The sequence below is a fragment of the Neomonachus schauinslandi genome, chromosome 10, assembly GCF_002201575.2.
Source record: "Neomonachus schauinslandi chromosome 10, ASM220157v2, whole genome shotgun sequence".
NCBI classification, from domain to species: Eukaryota; Metazoa; Chordata; class Mammalia; order Carnivora; family Phocidae; genus Neomonachus; species Neomonachus schauinslandi.
The window spans coordinates 49852778-49866876 of NC_058412.1; the positions used below are offsets into that span (position 1 = coordinate 49852778).

The window sequence follows — 14099 nt, forward strand, 5'->3', positions numbered from 1 at the left end:
GGTTAAGCGACTGCCTTCGGCTCAGGTCATGATCCTGGAGTCCCGGGATCGAGTCCTGCATTGGGCTCCCAGCTCAGCAGGGAGTCTGCTTCTCCCTCTGACCCTCCTCCCTCTCATGCTCTCTGTCTCTCATTCTCTCTCTCTCAAATAAATAAATACAATCTTTAAAAAAAAATCATATTGATTACCTGTATTTCCAAAGAAAAGTGCATATTGCCTCTAATTCATAAAAATGGACACTGTCTTTACAGATAAAAATATCTTCAGATATCACACAATAATCCTGACATAATATATCACAAAATATATCAAGTAAAGAGATTCTATAGGTCTGGAGTTGGTCCTAAACATCTTTATATTAATAAAATTGAATGGATAAGTGATGTGAATCCCTAGGTGAAAACCACTGTTCTGGAAGATTTAACTTAAAGAAGTAGAGTCGTGGCCAAGTTAACAATTTAAACAATAACTGAAATTATGATGGATGACACTGTACTACTATCTAATGTCAGGCAAAGTGGCACCAAGACTCTGATAAATGGATACCTATCATGGACAGCGAGGACATTACAGTTTTCTTGGATCTTCTCATACAGCATACAATTTCTGAAACACCACATTTTCCAGATTTAATCTAGGGAAGGCTACGCATCTCTTCTGATTTGCTAACTCATCAATAATAACCTATCAACTAAACCTAAGTATTTCTAGCAAGGTAAAAGAACAAGTCCTTTGTGATTTTCCAGGGTCCTTCACAGAAATCTCAAAGATAGTTCTGTGTGCAAAAGATATCATTTAGGGTTCAATTTTAGGAAGGCAAAATATCAAACGTTGTTAAGAGATTTGAATACTTAAAGGTTTATGGTTACAGGGAAGTAATACTTGATTATCTATTTAATCAAAGCAACAATAAAGATTTTAAAAGCAAAAATAGGAGGGAACATGATTCTAAAGAAACCTCTCTTCTAATGAGAGATGTTTGTTTTCTTAAATAATCAAGGACATAATAAAGTCAACATAAACCATAGAAAGGTTTTTTTTTTAAAAGATTTCATTTATTTATTTGAGAAAGAGCGAGCATGAGTGGGGGAGGGGCAGAGGGACAAGCAGAGCCTGATCCCAAGACCCGGAGATCACGACCTGAGCCTAAGGCACTGAGCCACCCAGGCAGCCCCCTAGCCACACTTTACATACTTGGTTGTCAAGGGACATTTCTATCACTGCAGAAAGTTCTATCTGACAGTGCTATGCATGATCTGACAGGAGGGGGAATTCAGTACTTCACAAATCAGAAACACAATAGCAATAGAGCTGAAAGGTCTCACATTTATTACTGAACCAACCTACTGGTGCAGAGGCATAGTAACAGAGAAAAATCATTTCCCTGATAAAACATGTCTATGGCCAGTTGGGAAGGATGTTTACAGAGTGATAGGATAGAACCCATGATTTTCATGCAGCTTAATTAAATATGTGGTGCCAATTAGGTGTGTCATCTCATGATGTGTGACGCCTTACAGACCCAGCTTGCTTCTTCTTCAGTGCCTCCTCTTGGAGTTGTACCTGATTTTATTACCAGTTTTCATCTGAATCCACTGGGGAATGGGATGATTCTGCTTTTGTTTCTTGGCCAGGAATTGATTGATTCTGAAAGTCATGGGAGAAGACATGGTGAGAAACAGCCAGCCATACAGAGCAGGATGGTGGCGAAAAAGAGGAAAGTTTTTTGATTAAGGTACAGAATCTTAGCTCTTTGGGCAGACTACAAGAGGGTAAACAGTAATCTTTTACAACTTCTTATTGAGAGCAGACCAAGAATCCCAGAAAAATTTGCCATTTTTAACAGAGAAAACCAAATTGTAGTTCTGTATCAACGTAATATCTGTTACTAAAGTTCTTTTGAAAATCCTATAAATAAGCCCATCAAACCTTAGTCATGACAAATAAAATTTTTTCCCAAAACTTTGTATAGTTTTCCTTATCCATACACATTTCAAAGTGGCAAAACTGAATTCATTCATCAACAGATTCAAGTATATCTAGCCTCTCTTGTAGCATATTAAAGTAAGAAGCAAAAGTGTACAAACTTAAGTTTATGTTTAATAATCAGTGTTTTAATACTCCATCTTACCTAGAAATAATCCAGGTATCTAATGACTGCCCATTAATTAACTAAATTTAGTATTAGTCCAAGGTTTTAAGTTACCTAAAGATGTTGGAAATTGTCTTTTTAAGCTGACATAGTTACTGTTGAAATAAAATTTGTCAGAATAATTTTTCAATTTGGATAGACACAGATTTACATTTTTCATGATTTCAAACATTAAGTAGATGCAGCACTAGCTTATTTGATCAGTAAAGTATAGGAGGAAGAACATAGTAGAATTTAAAACTCTATGCATCTATTATACTTAATAGTGGTATTAGAGAACATATAGCTGTTTTTAATAAACCAAAATAGTCTTATTTGCCAAAGATTTACCTAAATTATGTGAACCTGAATTCATGAAATATTTTCTAGTTCCCATAAGAGTACCTCTTTTTTCACATTGAAAGTATTAGAATTTTAATTTCCTTAATTTCTAGGAATTCAAGGACTATTCTGTTTGTCGAAGTGCTTGTTTATCTGTAAGTCAACCAGAATAGAGCTACTTTAAGAGATTTTATAATCTAATTTGGTTATACCATCTGGAGATCGGCAAATATACAGTCACACAATGAGAAGTAAATGCGTTTCTGAATTACAGAAATGTACACAGACACTTAAAGAGAGGAGGTTGGGGTTTAATGATACACCAGAACAACTTATATTCAGAGGTTTTGAAAAGTTGGATAGCAAACCTAAACTTTGTGATGACAGCATTTGAACTGGAGTTGGAGTCCTATGATGCTTTGTCACCATTCTTTCTACCCTACCCAGAAGGAGTTCTATTCAGTGAGTTCTAGGGCAGGACTTAAGTCAGTGGCTTCCAAATATTTTGAGTACTAATATGGATTGCTTACATTTTTTTTAAGGTAAAGACAATACATGCTCATTGTAGAAAATTTAGAAAGTAACATGTAATTTCATCACATGGAATTTTATAACCCAAAGATAGCTCTCACATTTGTTTTTTTTAAATAATAATTTTATATAAATTTGGGATCATACAATGTGTATATTGTTTTGTATGTAGGTCTTTATCTTCAAAATAATGCTATGAGTATTTCTTCACATAACTAAATATTTGAAACCATTTTTAAGTGATTGTATAATCATATGGTTGTGCCACAGTTTATTGAGCCATTCTTCGACTATTGGATATTTAAATTATGTCCAATCCAAATATTAGGGCCAAACGGCAGCTCTTTCAAAGATCTTGTATATATTGCCATGTTGTAAAAAGTAGAATCTTAATCTAACTCTAATATCCATAAAACTATGCTTTTAATTTAAAAATATTTCTGATGGCTCTAATTGAGATGGACTAAATAAAACCACTTTTTAAACCCTAAGACTATCTAATTTTACTTTATTATATGCTATTGAAATTTATTCCCAGAAATGAATCATGGGTTTTGAGAGTCAATGAATTGCAAACTTAGAAAAAATTGTAGTTACCTCCTATTGAAATTTTATCTTTTTTTTGATTCAAACACTAATAAAGAGGATATATATGAAAACGTAGTGTTGTACCTCCTTTCTGGACTGTATCCAAATATTTAAGCAGGTCATATTTTAATAGAAAATTACTATTATTGTTTCCATTCATATAATATGAGATAATAAGGTTAGAGATTTTTCTAAAATTTTTATTTTCCATTTATGAGTATAGGGGCAAATGAGAGGTAATTTATTATTTAAAAAAAAAATTTTTTTTTTAAGATTTTATTTATTTGCAAGAGAAAGAATGAGAGACAGAGAGCATGAGAGGGAGGAGGGTCAGAGGGTGAAGCAGACTCCCTGCTGAGCAGGGAGCCTGATGTGGGACTCGATCCCGGGACTCCAGGATCATGAACTGAGCCGAAGGCAGTTGCTTAACCAACTGAGCCACCCAGGCGCCCAAATGAAAGGTAATTTAGCACACAAAACTCAACCCAAAGAACTTTGGTTACTCTGAATAATGCTTGTTTTTTAATATTAATAATCATTTATTAAAGACTGATAGATGAGGCAGGCTTTAATGATCTCTAACTTAGACCTCTTCTGACTTTTGGCTTTGTAAAAAATTTAAAAATCACTCTAATTTAACAAAGAAATTTCACACTTGCTTTATTTCTTTTATCCCTTAAAAAATTTATGTGGTTTATGTTTATGTGGCCTTTAGATTTTTTAAAAAACTGGAACATAATATATGCCGATGAAAAATAATACAGGCCACTAATTATTTAGTTCCTTTAACTGCTTTCTACACAATCTCATTTAACTTTTACAGTAACCTTGTGAGGTTGACATCATCTCATTTTTATAAAGATAGAAACTGAGCCATTAAAAGTTAAATTACTTAATCTAAGTCACATACCTAGTAAGTGGTACAGCTAGAATTCAGACCCATGTTTAACTGATTTCCTGTACTTCTTTTACCATGTCATGTGTTCTCCAAATAGCTAGTATTTATTATTATTATTATTTAAAAACTGATCTTGTTTGCTGATTTCTTCTCTGAGAATCTTGTTATTTGGACACATATGGAGAAGAGACATAGGGAAAAGAAACCACTGATGCTACCTGCTTTCCAGGGATATTACTGCTTCTGTAGTTGAATGGGGCACTGCTTTATCACATTATGTGTCCCTTATATTTTCTCAGTTTGGAGTTTGTGCTTTTCTCAATCTTAGTGCTTACTGGTGCATGCCTAAAATATGTGGTGTTTTGTTTCTAGCCACATTAGTTATGTTCCTATGTTTAGTGTTATTTTGTTATTTTAGTGATATTTATTAAATCTAAGTCTTACCATACTGTTAGTGAAACTTGTTCGTGTTTGGACTTCTTTCTTTTTTTTGGACTTATTTCCAAGATTTCTATTGATTGCAGTAACAGTTACAAGTTACAGAGACCAGCCATCAAGGCTCTCCACAGCCTATCCCAGTCTATCACTCTAATCTCATTGTCCTCTGTTCCTTTACTCAGATAATCTCTTCCTACCAAAATTGTCCTGTGAACACATCAGGACCTCAGTTGACCTGTAGTTTTGGCTTGTACTTAAAACCCAGCACTACATCTAAATCCCCAATCAATTGGCACCTTCTTTGTATGGGCTTTTGGTATCTTCAGTTAGTTTTCTTTAAAAGCTTTATTTTGAAATAATTATAGAATTAACAGAAAATTGCAAAGATAGTTTAAAGAATCCTGTGCACAGTTCACCCAGTTTCCCCCAGATACCACGTTTTACATAATTATAGTACAATATCAAAATCAGGAAACTGACATTGGTACAATGTATTTGTGTGTTGCTATTTTAGATTAGATTCCTGTAGCCATCGTCACAGTCAATATATAGAATTATTCCATCACTGTAAAGATCTACTGGTATCAACAGTTTATCAATTGAAGTGTAGAAATCTTACCTTTGTTATGTATCTTTATCCTCTTCTGTTAATAATATAATTGTCTTAAAAATTTTCTCTGTGTATGTTGAAATCTATGTCACACAATATTATACTTTTGCTTTGATCATCAAATATAATTTAGAAACCTCAGGAGGAGTAAGAAAGCCTACTGTATTTACTCATTTTTTTCCTCTTTTTATTATTTGTCCTTCCTGATGTTCTGAGGTTCATTCATTTATCATTTCCTTTCCATTTAGAAAGCATCTTTTAGCCATTCTCTAGGGTAGGTCTGTGGGTGACAAATTTTCTTAGTTTTCCTGCATCTTACTAGAATGTCTCAAGACATTCTAATGAAGATATTTAAGACATGTCTTGATTTCTGCTTTAGTTCTGAAGGATAATTTTGCTGGATATAAAATTTGGGGTTGACAGTTCTTTTCTCTCAGCACTTGAAAGATATGGTATCATTTCCTTTGATTTTCCATAGTTCCTGATGAAATATCTGCTATTGTTTGAAGTGTTCTTTCTCTATAGGTGAGTATCATTTTTCTTTGGCTGCTTTGAAGACTTTTTTCATTGTCTTTAGTTTTTGGGGTTTTAATTCTGATGTGTCTTGGCATGGATTTCTTTCGGTTTATCTTGCTTGGGGTTGACTCATCTTCTTGAATCCGACTTCTCACTGGGCCTTCTCTGATACTACCATGGTCTCACTACTACTTTGTGGGGGTTGAAATCCAGGATCCCCATATGACTCCACTGACATCCATGTTGAGGGGCCTTGTTAACTGCCTGATGAGGGTGGAAATCTAGACTCCCCATTCAGCCTTTTCTGATTGGGGAGTGGTGGGGTTCATATTTTTTGCCTGTGATGTTTGGCTGGAGTGGGATCGTTACTATCTAAAAGGTTGCTGTCCTGGTAGTTGTGCCTCTTTAGTCCTTTGGCTAGAGAGACGGGGCTTTTCTTTGACCTTGTCTGCTTTAGCTTTACCTGGTTGTTAGCCTTATACCTACTGTGGGATATAAGAAGCCAAAAAGAAACAAAACAACAAAACAAAACAAAACAAAAGCAACTCACCAGGGAACTCATCACCTGATGTTCCTTGGTTTCTGAGGTCCCTAGCCAGTCTTTCTACCTCTCTCCACCTCTCTGAATCTTCTTATGTTTGCTTTATATATAATGTCCAGGATTTTTAGCTCTACTTAATTGGAGGAGTAGGGAGAAGTGTGGTCTACTTCATCTTTCATTAGTTAACTTTTTTACATTACTTACCATTGGCAAAATACTTTTATATGCATCATCTCACTTGATTCTCCTAAGAAACTTAATGTGGTGTAGCTGTTGGTATTATTATCTACATTTAATAGATTTAGAATTGGGATTGGAGGATTAAAAAGAAATTCAAGGGGTGCCTGGGTGGCTCAGTTGGTTAGGCGACTGCCTTTGGCTCAGGTCATGAACCTGGAGTCCCGGGATCGGGTTCCACATCAGACTCCCTGCTCAGTGGGGAGTCTGCTTCTCCCTCTGACCCTGCCCCCTCTTGTGCACTCTCTCTCTCTCAAATAAATAAATAAAATCTTTAAAAAAAAAATAAAGAAATTCAAGAGCATAGCCAGGATCAGAAATTCAGCATTTCTGATTCTACATTTCCCCCCACTCTATTAGTTTTGCTTCCCAGTCACTCCAGCCTATAGAGCATTTCTCCTCCATTTGAAAAAGTATAGCATTTACTCTCTGATCATTAATTTGGTAATCTTCATATGATTTTTAATTGAACCTTATTTCTTTATCTGTTTGCCTTGACTAATCTATAGTGAGATTTTAAATTCTTTTTTTTTTTAAAGATTTTATTAATTTATTAGAGAGAGACACAGCGAGAGAGGGAACACAAGCAGGGGGAGTGGGAGAGGGAGAAGCAGGCTTCCTGCGGAGCAGGGAGCCCGATGCGGGGCTCGATCCCAGGACCCTGGGATCATGACCTGAGCTGAAGGCAGACGCTTAATGACTGAGCCACCCAGCGCCCCAGTTTTAAATTCTTTAAATGAATGATTAGCCTCCTGTACCTCATTTCATCTTTGGCTTCTTACACATTGTCTTGATCATAATCAGTATCTAAAAACTTTGTGTTTGGTGAATTGCTTGTGTCTCCTTCTTATGTTGCCACTGCAGACTGGCTTTATCTATCTCAGTGAGTGTGGTACATTTCGACTGTTAAATGGGAAATTTAATTTCCCATTTTTTTTTTTAATATAGCATGATCCTTCCTCCCCCAGAGGACTCTATAGCCTGCTCTGATCTACTTGTAATAATGTCCAACTTTTGTCCTTGACAATTTTTTTGTTTCTATTCTTAAGTTTTCTGCCTAAGGAAACATGAAAACTCTCAGGACTTCGATTGCCAGCCATTTCTCGTTGACTCCCAAATACCTTCATCTGCTCTGAACTCTCCCTTCAATTCCACTTCACCTTGGTGAAACTCAGAATGACACCTGATGCTCAAAATATCCAAAATTAAACTTATGTTCATTCATACTGAAAGCCTGAACAAAAACTTCTCTTTTCTTTCTTTTTTGGTAGCTGTACTAACTAGTTACAAATTAGGGATCTAGGCATTCATCCCCATCTCTCCCCCTTTTTTTTTTAAATAAATTTATCTTTTTTTTTTTTTTAAGATGTTATTTATTTATTTGACAGAGAGAGAGAACAAGCAGGAGGAGCAGCAGAGGGAGAGGGAGAAGCAGGCTCCCCATCCAAGCAGGGAGCCCGATGCGGGGCTCGATCCCAGGACTCTGGGATCATGACCCGAGCCGAAGGCAGACGCTTAACTGACTGAGCCACCCAGGCACCCCTCCCTCTTTTGGCGTTCATTTCCTTGTTACCGCCATCATCACCATTACTACTGCCCATCACCATTACTACTGCCATAGCTACCAACCCATTTGCCAGTATTCATCCTTTGTCACACATTGTTCTGAGCTCTTTACATGTGTTAACTCATTTAATCCTCAACAGCACACCATTGAGGTAGGTACTCTAATTATCCCTATTTTACAAATGAGGAATTTGAGACACTAAGAGGTTAAATTGCCCAAGATTATATAGCTAGAAAGTGGAAGAGCTTGGCAGGTTTTGGCAGTCTGGCTCTAGAGCCTTTGCTCTTACCAAGTTTTAGTAATTGTATCTTGATATTTTTTGAGTCTTCCACCTCCTATCCATCTCTACTACTAATGCCTCAGGTCAGACTTTCTTCATCTTGGGTGTCAGTTAACCAACCTTTCAGCTTTCCATTGTTTTCTCCCTTAAGTCCATTCTCTACATAGTCACTGGGAAGACAGCAGCCAAGGGAACTCTCCTTCACACAGAGCAGTAGTTCCCCAACACCTGGAAGTAATGTCCAGGCTTCTTATCCCTGCATCCAAGGGATGTCCATTATCTGGTTCCTGTCTGTTCTTCTCCCGCCCATCTTTTGTCACTGTTTTCATCCTAGCAACTCTCACTTGGATGGTTTTTGAAGTCATTTATACCAGGAACTGGTTTGTATGAGCATTAGTTTTCTAATTCCTTCATGGGCTCCTTCTCTGACTTCCACTTTTGGTGTCCCACCGTAGCCCAAGAATCTTCTCTTTCCATTTCCATGCCACTTTTCTTTTTCTCATATTTTCTCTTGTGCTTGTTTTGGTCTTCTTTTGGCTGGACAAACTGAAAAGGTTAAGTTCTGGGTCACCTCATCTTAGAAGCTTTCCCTGAATTTTTTCTTTCCCTCTCCTCCGTTAGTGGGCTCGCATGGTGCCCTGTCCATACCTCCATCATTGAGCTAATTGTTATATTAATCTTTATATTTCTAATATATTATTTTATTTTATTTTATTTTAAAGATTTTATTTATTTATTTGACAGAGTGAGAGAGTGGCAGGCAGAGGGAGAGTGAGAAGCAGGCTCCCCACTGAGCAGGGAGCCTGACGTGGGGCTCGATCCCAGGACCCTGGGATCATGACCTGAGCCGAAGGCAGACGCTTAACCGACTGAGCCACTCAGGCGCCTCTTTATATTTCTAATATTAACCAATGTATATGTCATATGCTTGTTGCTGTCTAAATGTGTTAAATGAATTCATTTGTTGGTATGAAGCTGTGCAGTGTTTTTCATTGCATAATGAAATGATACTAATAGAAGGATGTGCGAAAGTTCATTGCTAAAATGGCCCATCTTTGAAATGTTTTATTTATTCATCTAAATATCAGGAATCAGTAATTATAAGGTAAGTAAAATGCTTTTTATAAAGTATTTCACTGGAAGCACGGTATGTTGGATGTGGTGGTTCACATCTTGCTTCTGCTTTGTTGAGTGATACTGGACCAGTAAGATATATATAACCTTGAACTTTGGTTTTCTCACCTGGAATTGCTGGCAGTTAATGCTGATAGTCTCCGTAGGCCAATGTACATAAATGTGATTGGAAATTACTAGACCATCCTCAGTACTTTCATAAATGTTTGCCTTTTGTCCTGATCCATTCTTGGTATATTCTCCCAAACTCTGCTTTTTCTTATGGTGACCGGCTCATGTCACTGGGTTTGTCTAGGGTCTCTTGGGAATCATTTAGCCTAGACTTTTTGGGTGATTCTATTTTCTAAATAGTGATTCTGTTTTCTAAATAAGCTAATTCTTTCCCTGCCCTTCTATCGATTTTTGGTTTTCGGTTTTCAGTTAGATGTGTGTGTGTGTGTGTGCATGTGCATGTGCGTGTGTGTTTTCTCCCTCTGGTATTGGCGATGTCAGGACTTCTTATTCCTATAGTCTTAACGGCACCCTTACCATGTCCTGCCAGATTGTGCTTTCTCATTCTTTAAATCTGGTAAAACAATGTGTCCTTTGTTGTTGCACCCCCTGTATTTTTGAATACTTGGCACATAAAACCCTGAAAAAAAATTCTTTTACATTTGTTACACAGCTGTAATCTAGTAGCATTCTAAGTGCTTTGCATTGACTGTTTAATCCCTGTCACATCTTTAGGATTTATATTGGATAGGATGAAAAAATGAGAGGATTAGCTTTGTGCTCACCAAATTTCTCAGTAAGAAGAAAAAAAATGTGTTTAACTTTCCATTCTGTGCTTAACTCTGGATTCTTTGAGAGTGACATCTAAAAATGAATTTTTTGCCATATTAATTTTAACTGTTTTTGTTGACTGTCATTTCCATTTTTATTTATACTACAGTACGTGTGAATCAGTATATAATGGCGATTATGAGTAGATTTTAAGCAGCTTGTTCTACCACTAGCATGTGAAAAAGGATGTCATGGGTGTACTAGATTCTAGTTTTGCGCTAGACTTGTCTTACGACGTTAGTGAAGTCATTTAAACTCCTTGAATGTATTTTCCCAACCATCACCTGAGATGGTTACCTCCTAGAATAAAATGAAATTGTGAGAACTGCTAGCAGAATCAGCAATTCTGGGAATACTTGCTAAATACTTTGTAAGGAATTAACTGACCTTTTAGATCTTTTAATGGTAGATTCTAGTTATAAATCTTTAGGCTCAGTCTTCTCCCACATTTGACTTTGTATTCTATTTGCATTTTAAACCTTCTTATTCTTTACGCTTACCATCTTTTCCTTTACCTTTTTCTTAGCCCCACTCTTCTTCTCATGATGACAAACCCCAAAATGATTGTTTCTGTGATTTTAGCCCCTTCCAAAATTGTGAAAGTATAAAATGCTCCAGGGGATAGAGAGAGGGAAGATACAGTGTCAATCTCTGTTTCACCTTTTATCTTTTGAGAATACTTTAGCTGACTTAAGTTGCCTATCTCTTTGTTGACCCTGGTCTTGCATGGAAATGATCAGTCTATAGACAGCTAATTATCAATTCACACAATATGTTTTTTGGGGTCATACGTTTTTGGTTTATCATAAATAGAAATAAAAAGTTGAGAATGTATTTTTCTACATCCAATTTCAGTTGTGGATATTTGGAATAGTTTGTTACCCACATCTTTCGTTTTTGATGGTGCTCTTGGCCAGAGAACACTGTGACCATTGCAGTATTCTACTGTTTTTTTAAAATTCCCCAAGGGCTACATTATTGGGGACTTTCCTTATGTAAAACATAAAAGTGTTGTTGTTGTTGTTTTTTAAATTGCAACCATATTTTTTTTTTTATTAAAATCAGTTGCAATTCCAGTGAATACTAGGCAGAAATTTTTCCAAACATTTGCCTGAGCTGTTGTTTCTATTTTTAATTTTATGGAAACTAACTTTTTTTCTGATTGTAAAAGTAATACATGTTCATTCTAGAGAACTTAGAAAATGCTAAGAGGTACAGTGAAGAGATATACATCATTAGTGATGTATCATCTAAGAAGAGGTGGTTAACATTTGGATAAATTTTATTTTTTAAGGATATACAAGCCCATATATTCATTTATTAATAACATTGGCGTCGGGCGCCTGGGTGGCTCAGTTGGTTAAGCGACTGCCTTCGGCTCAGGTCATGGTCCCGGAGTCCTGGGATCGAGTCCCACATCGGGCTCCCGGCTCAGCGGGGAGCCTGCTTCTCCCTCTGACCCTCTCCCCTCTCATGCTGTTTCTCTCTCAAATAAATAAATAAATAAAATCTTTAAAAAAAAAAAAAAAACATTGGCGTCATTTATATAAATGGATTATTGGATATAGTTTAGTATTTATGTTTTTCATTTGTTATGAAATACTTAATGCAAATATATAATATATGTAAGTTATAAAGCATAAAAAAAGATAAACCTCTTTGTACTGCTCTTCAATTTAAGGTAGATACTATCAACAACTTTGAAGCCCTCTAAGTTGCTCTACTTCATCATACCCCTACTTCCTTCTCCATCAGAGATAACCAATAATGCTACATTTTGTATACATCATTTACTTCTTTTTTTTTTTTTGTAGGTATGTGCGTAACCATAGGTAACATATTATTTAGTTTTCCTTGGTTTTGATCTTGATAAAAAAGGTAACATATCTTGGGCTTGCATTTTACACCCAACACTTACGTTGCTATCATTTCTTTATAGCTTGTTGATTTTCATTGCTCTAGAAAAACAGTAGGATGTATTGCATCATTCACCTGAAGATGAACATTGAAAGATAGCAAGTTTGATGACCTGAAAGTAGTGTAGTATGATTTGGCATGTAAAACTATATATATAATGGTTGCATGTTATATTATACATACTATCACTTTTTGTTTTACTTATGTTGAAGCTGTGTTATATTAGGTGTTTGACTCTTATGAGATTATTATCTTTAGTAATGCTTTTGCTCGATATTTTGTGTAATATTAAAAAATTATAGTAACTTTTTGTTGTTGTTAGTACTGTTTGCATGGTGCAATATTTATTTTCACTTTTTTTGAATATAAGTTTTTAGATGTGTCTCTTGTAAATAGCATATGGCTAGACCTTTAAACCAAACTAGTGTGATCCTTTATCAGTGTTTATTAACAGGGGCATTCAGTCTACATTTAATCTGCTACTGATGGTGTTTGAATTTTTATCTATCATCTGAATTTGAACTTTCTCTCTTTTGGCTCTTCTCTGGTTCTTTTTTACCTTTTCTTGCCTGCTTTTGGATTGATTTTTAAAAATCATGCCATCCCCTATCTCTCAAACCCCCTTTCCTCTTTTGAAAGTTACATACGCTTTCTGTTCTTTGTGTGGTTAGCCTAGAAACACCCTTAACCTGCAAAAGTTTGAAGTTAATCAAGACTTTTTTTCTCTCCAGTTGGATAGGGACCTTAGAACACCTAAATTCCATTCATTTCCCATCTGATTTGTGATATTATTGTTTTATACTTACTTTTCTTTTTGGTCCTACTAGACATTATTGTTGTTTCATATAGTCACTGTTAGTTTATATTTGTCCACATTTAACTCTTTATTCCTTCTTTCCCTCAATCTCAGACTTTCCATTTGAGATGACTTCCCTTCTGCCTGAAGTATGTCCTTTACAATTTCCATTGATAGAAGTCTGTCTGCAACAAACATTTCCAGTCTCCCTCTCCCCCTGCTGTTTGGCCTGAAATTTTATTATTTCACCTTTATTCTTAAAAGTAGGTAGGTAATTCTGGGCTTGCAGTTATTTTCCTTTATTACATTACTTATTATTTCATTGTCTTCTAGCTTTTCTTTTTGATGTTTGTCAGCTGTCAGTCTGGCTGCATTTTTAATTTAATTTATCCCCCTTTTTTCCCTGTGTGATTTTAAATATTCTCCATGTCTTTGGTTTTCAGCAGCTTCATTGTGATTATGTTTATATGTAGATTTTTAAAAAAATTATACTATCTGGGATTTGTTGTACATCTTAAATCTATGGATTGGTGTCTTTAATCGATTGAGGAAAATTCCCAGCCATTCTGTCTTTAAATATTGTACTTGCCTCAGTCTCTGCATTCTCTTTCTGGAACTTTAATTAAATGTACATTAGATTATTTTTACTCTAAACTGCTTGTTATTTCCTGCTCTATATTTTTCATCATTTCTCTCTGGCTTCATTGTGTATAATTTCTTCTGACCTTTTTCCACTTAACTAATTCTTTTT

At 35.7% G+C, this 14099-nt stretch overlaps 2 protein-coding genes across 5 annotated transcripts in view; one reads left to right on the forward strand and one right to left on the reverse strand.

The window, feature by feature from the left end:
• Positions 1–14099, forward strand: part of EXOC6B (exocyst complex component 6B) — a 618113-nt gene that overhangs the window by 186187 nt on the left and 417827 nt on the right. The window lies entirely within an intron of this gene.
• Positions 1539–1670, reverse strand: LOC110588861 (putative 60S ribosomal protein L39-like 5). The gene has a single exon (XM_021699244.1). The coding sequence runs from the start codon at positions 1668–1670 to the stop codon at positions 1539–1541; it is 132 nt and encodes a 43-aa protein (XP_021554919.1).

Bases quoted from the DNA above. Each gene is read 5' to 3' on its own strand.
- LOC110588861 (XM_021699244.1), bottom strand. From the start codon at position 1,670: ATGTCTTCTCCCATGACTTTCAGAATCAATCAATTCCTGGCCAAGAAA.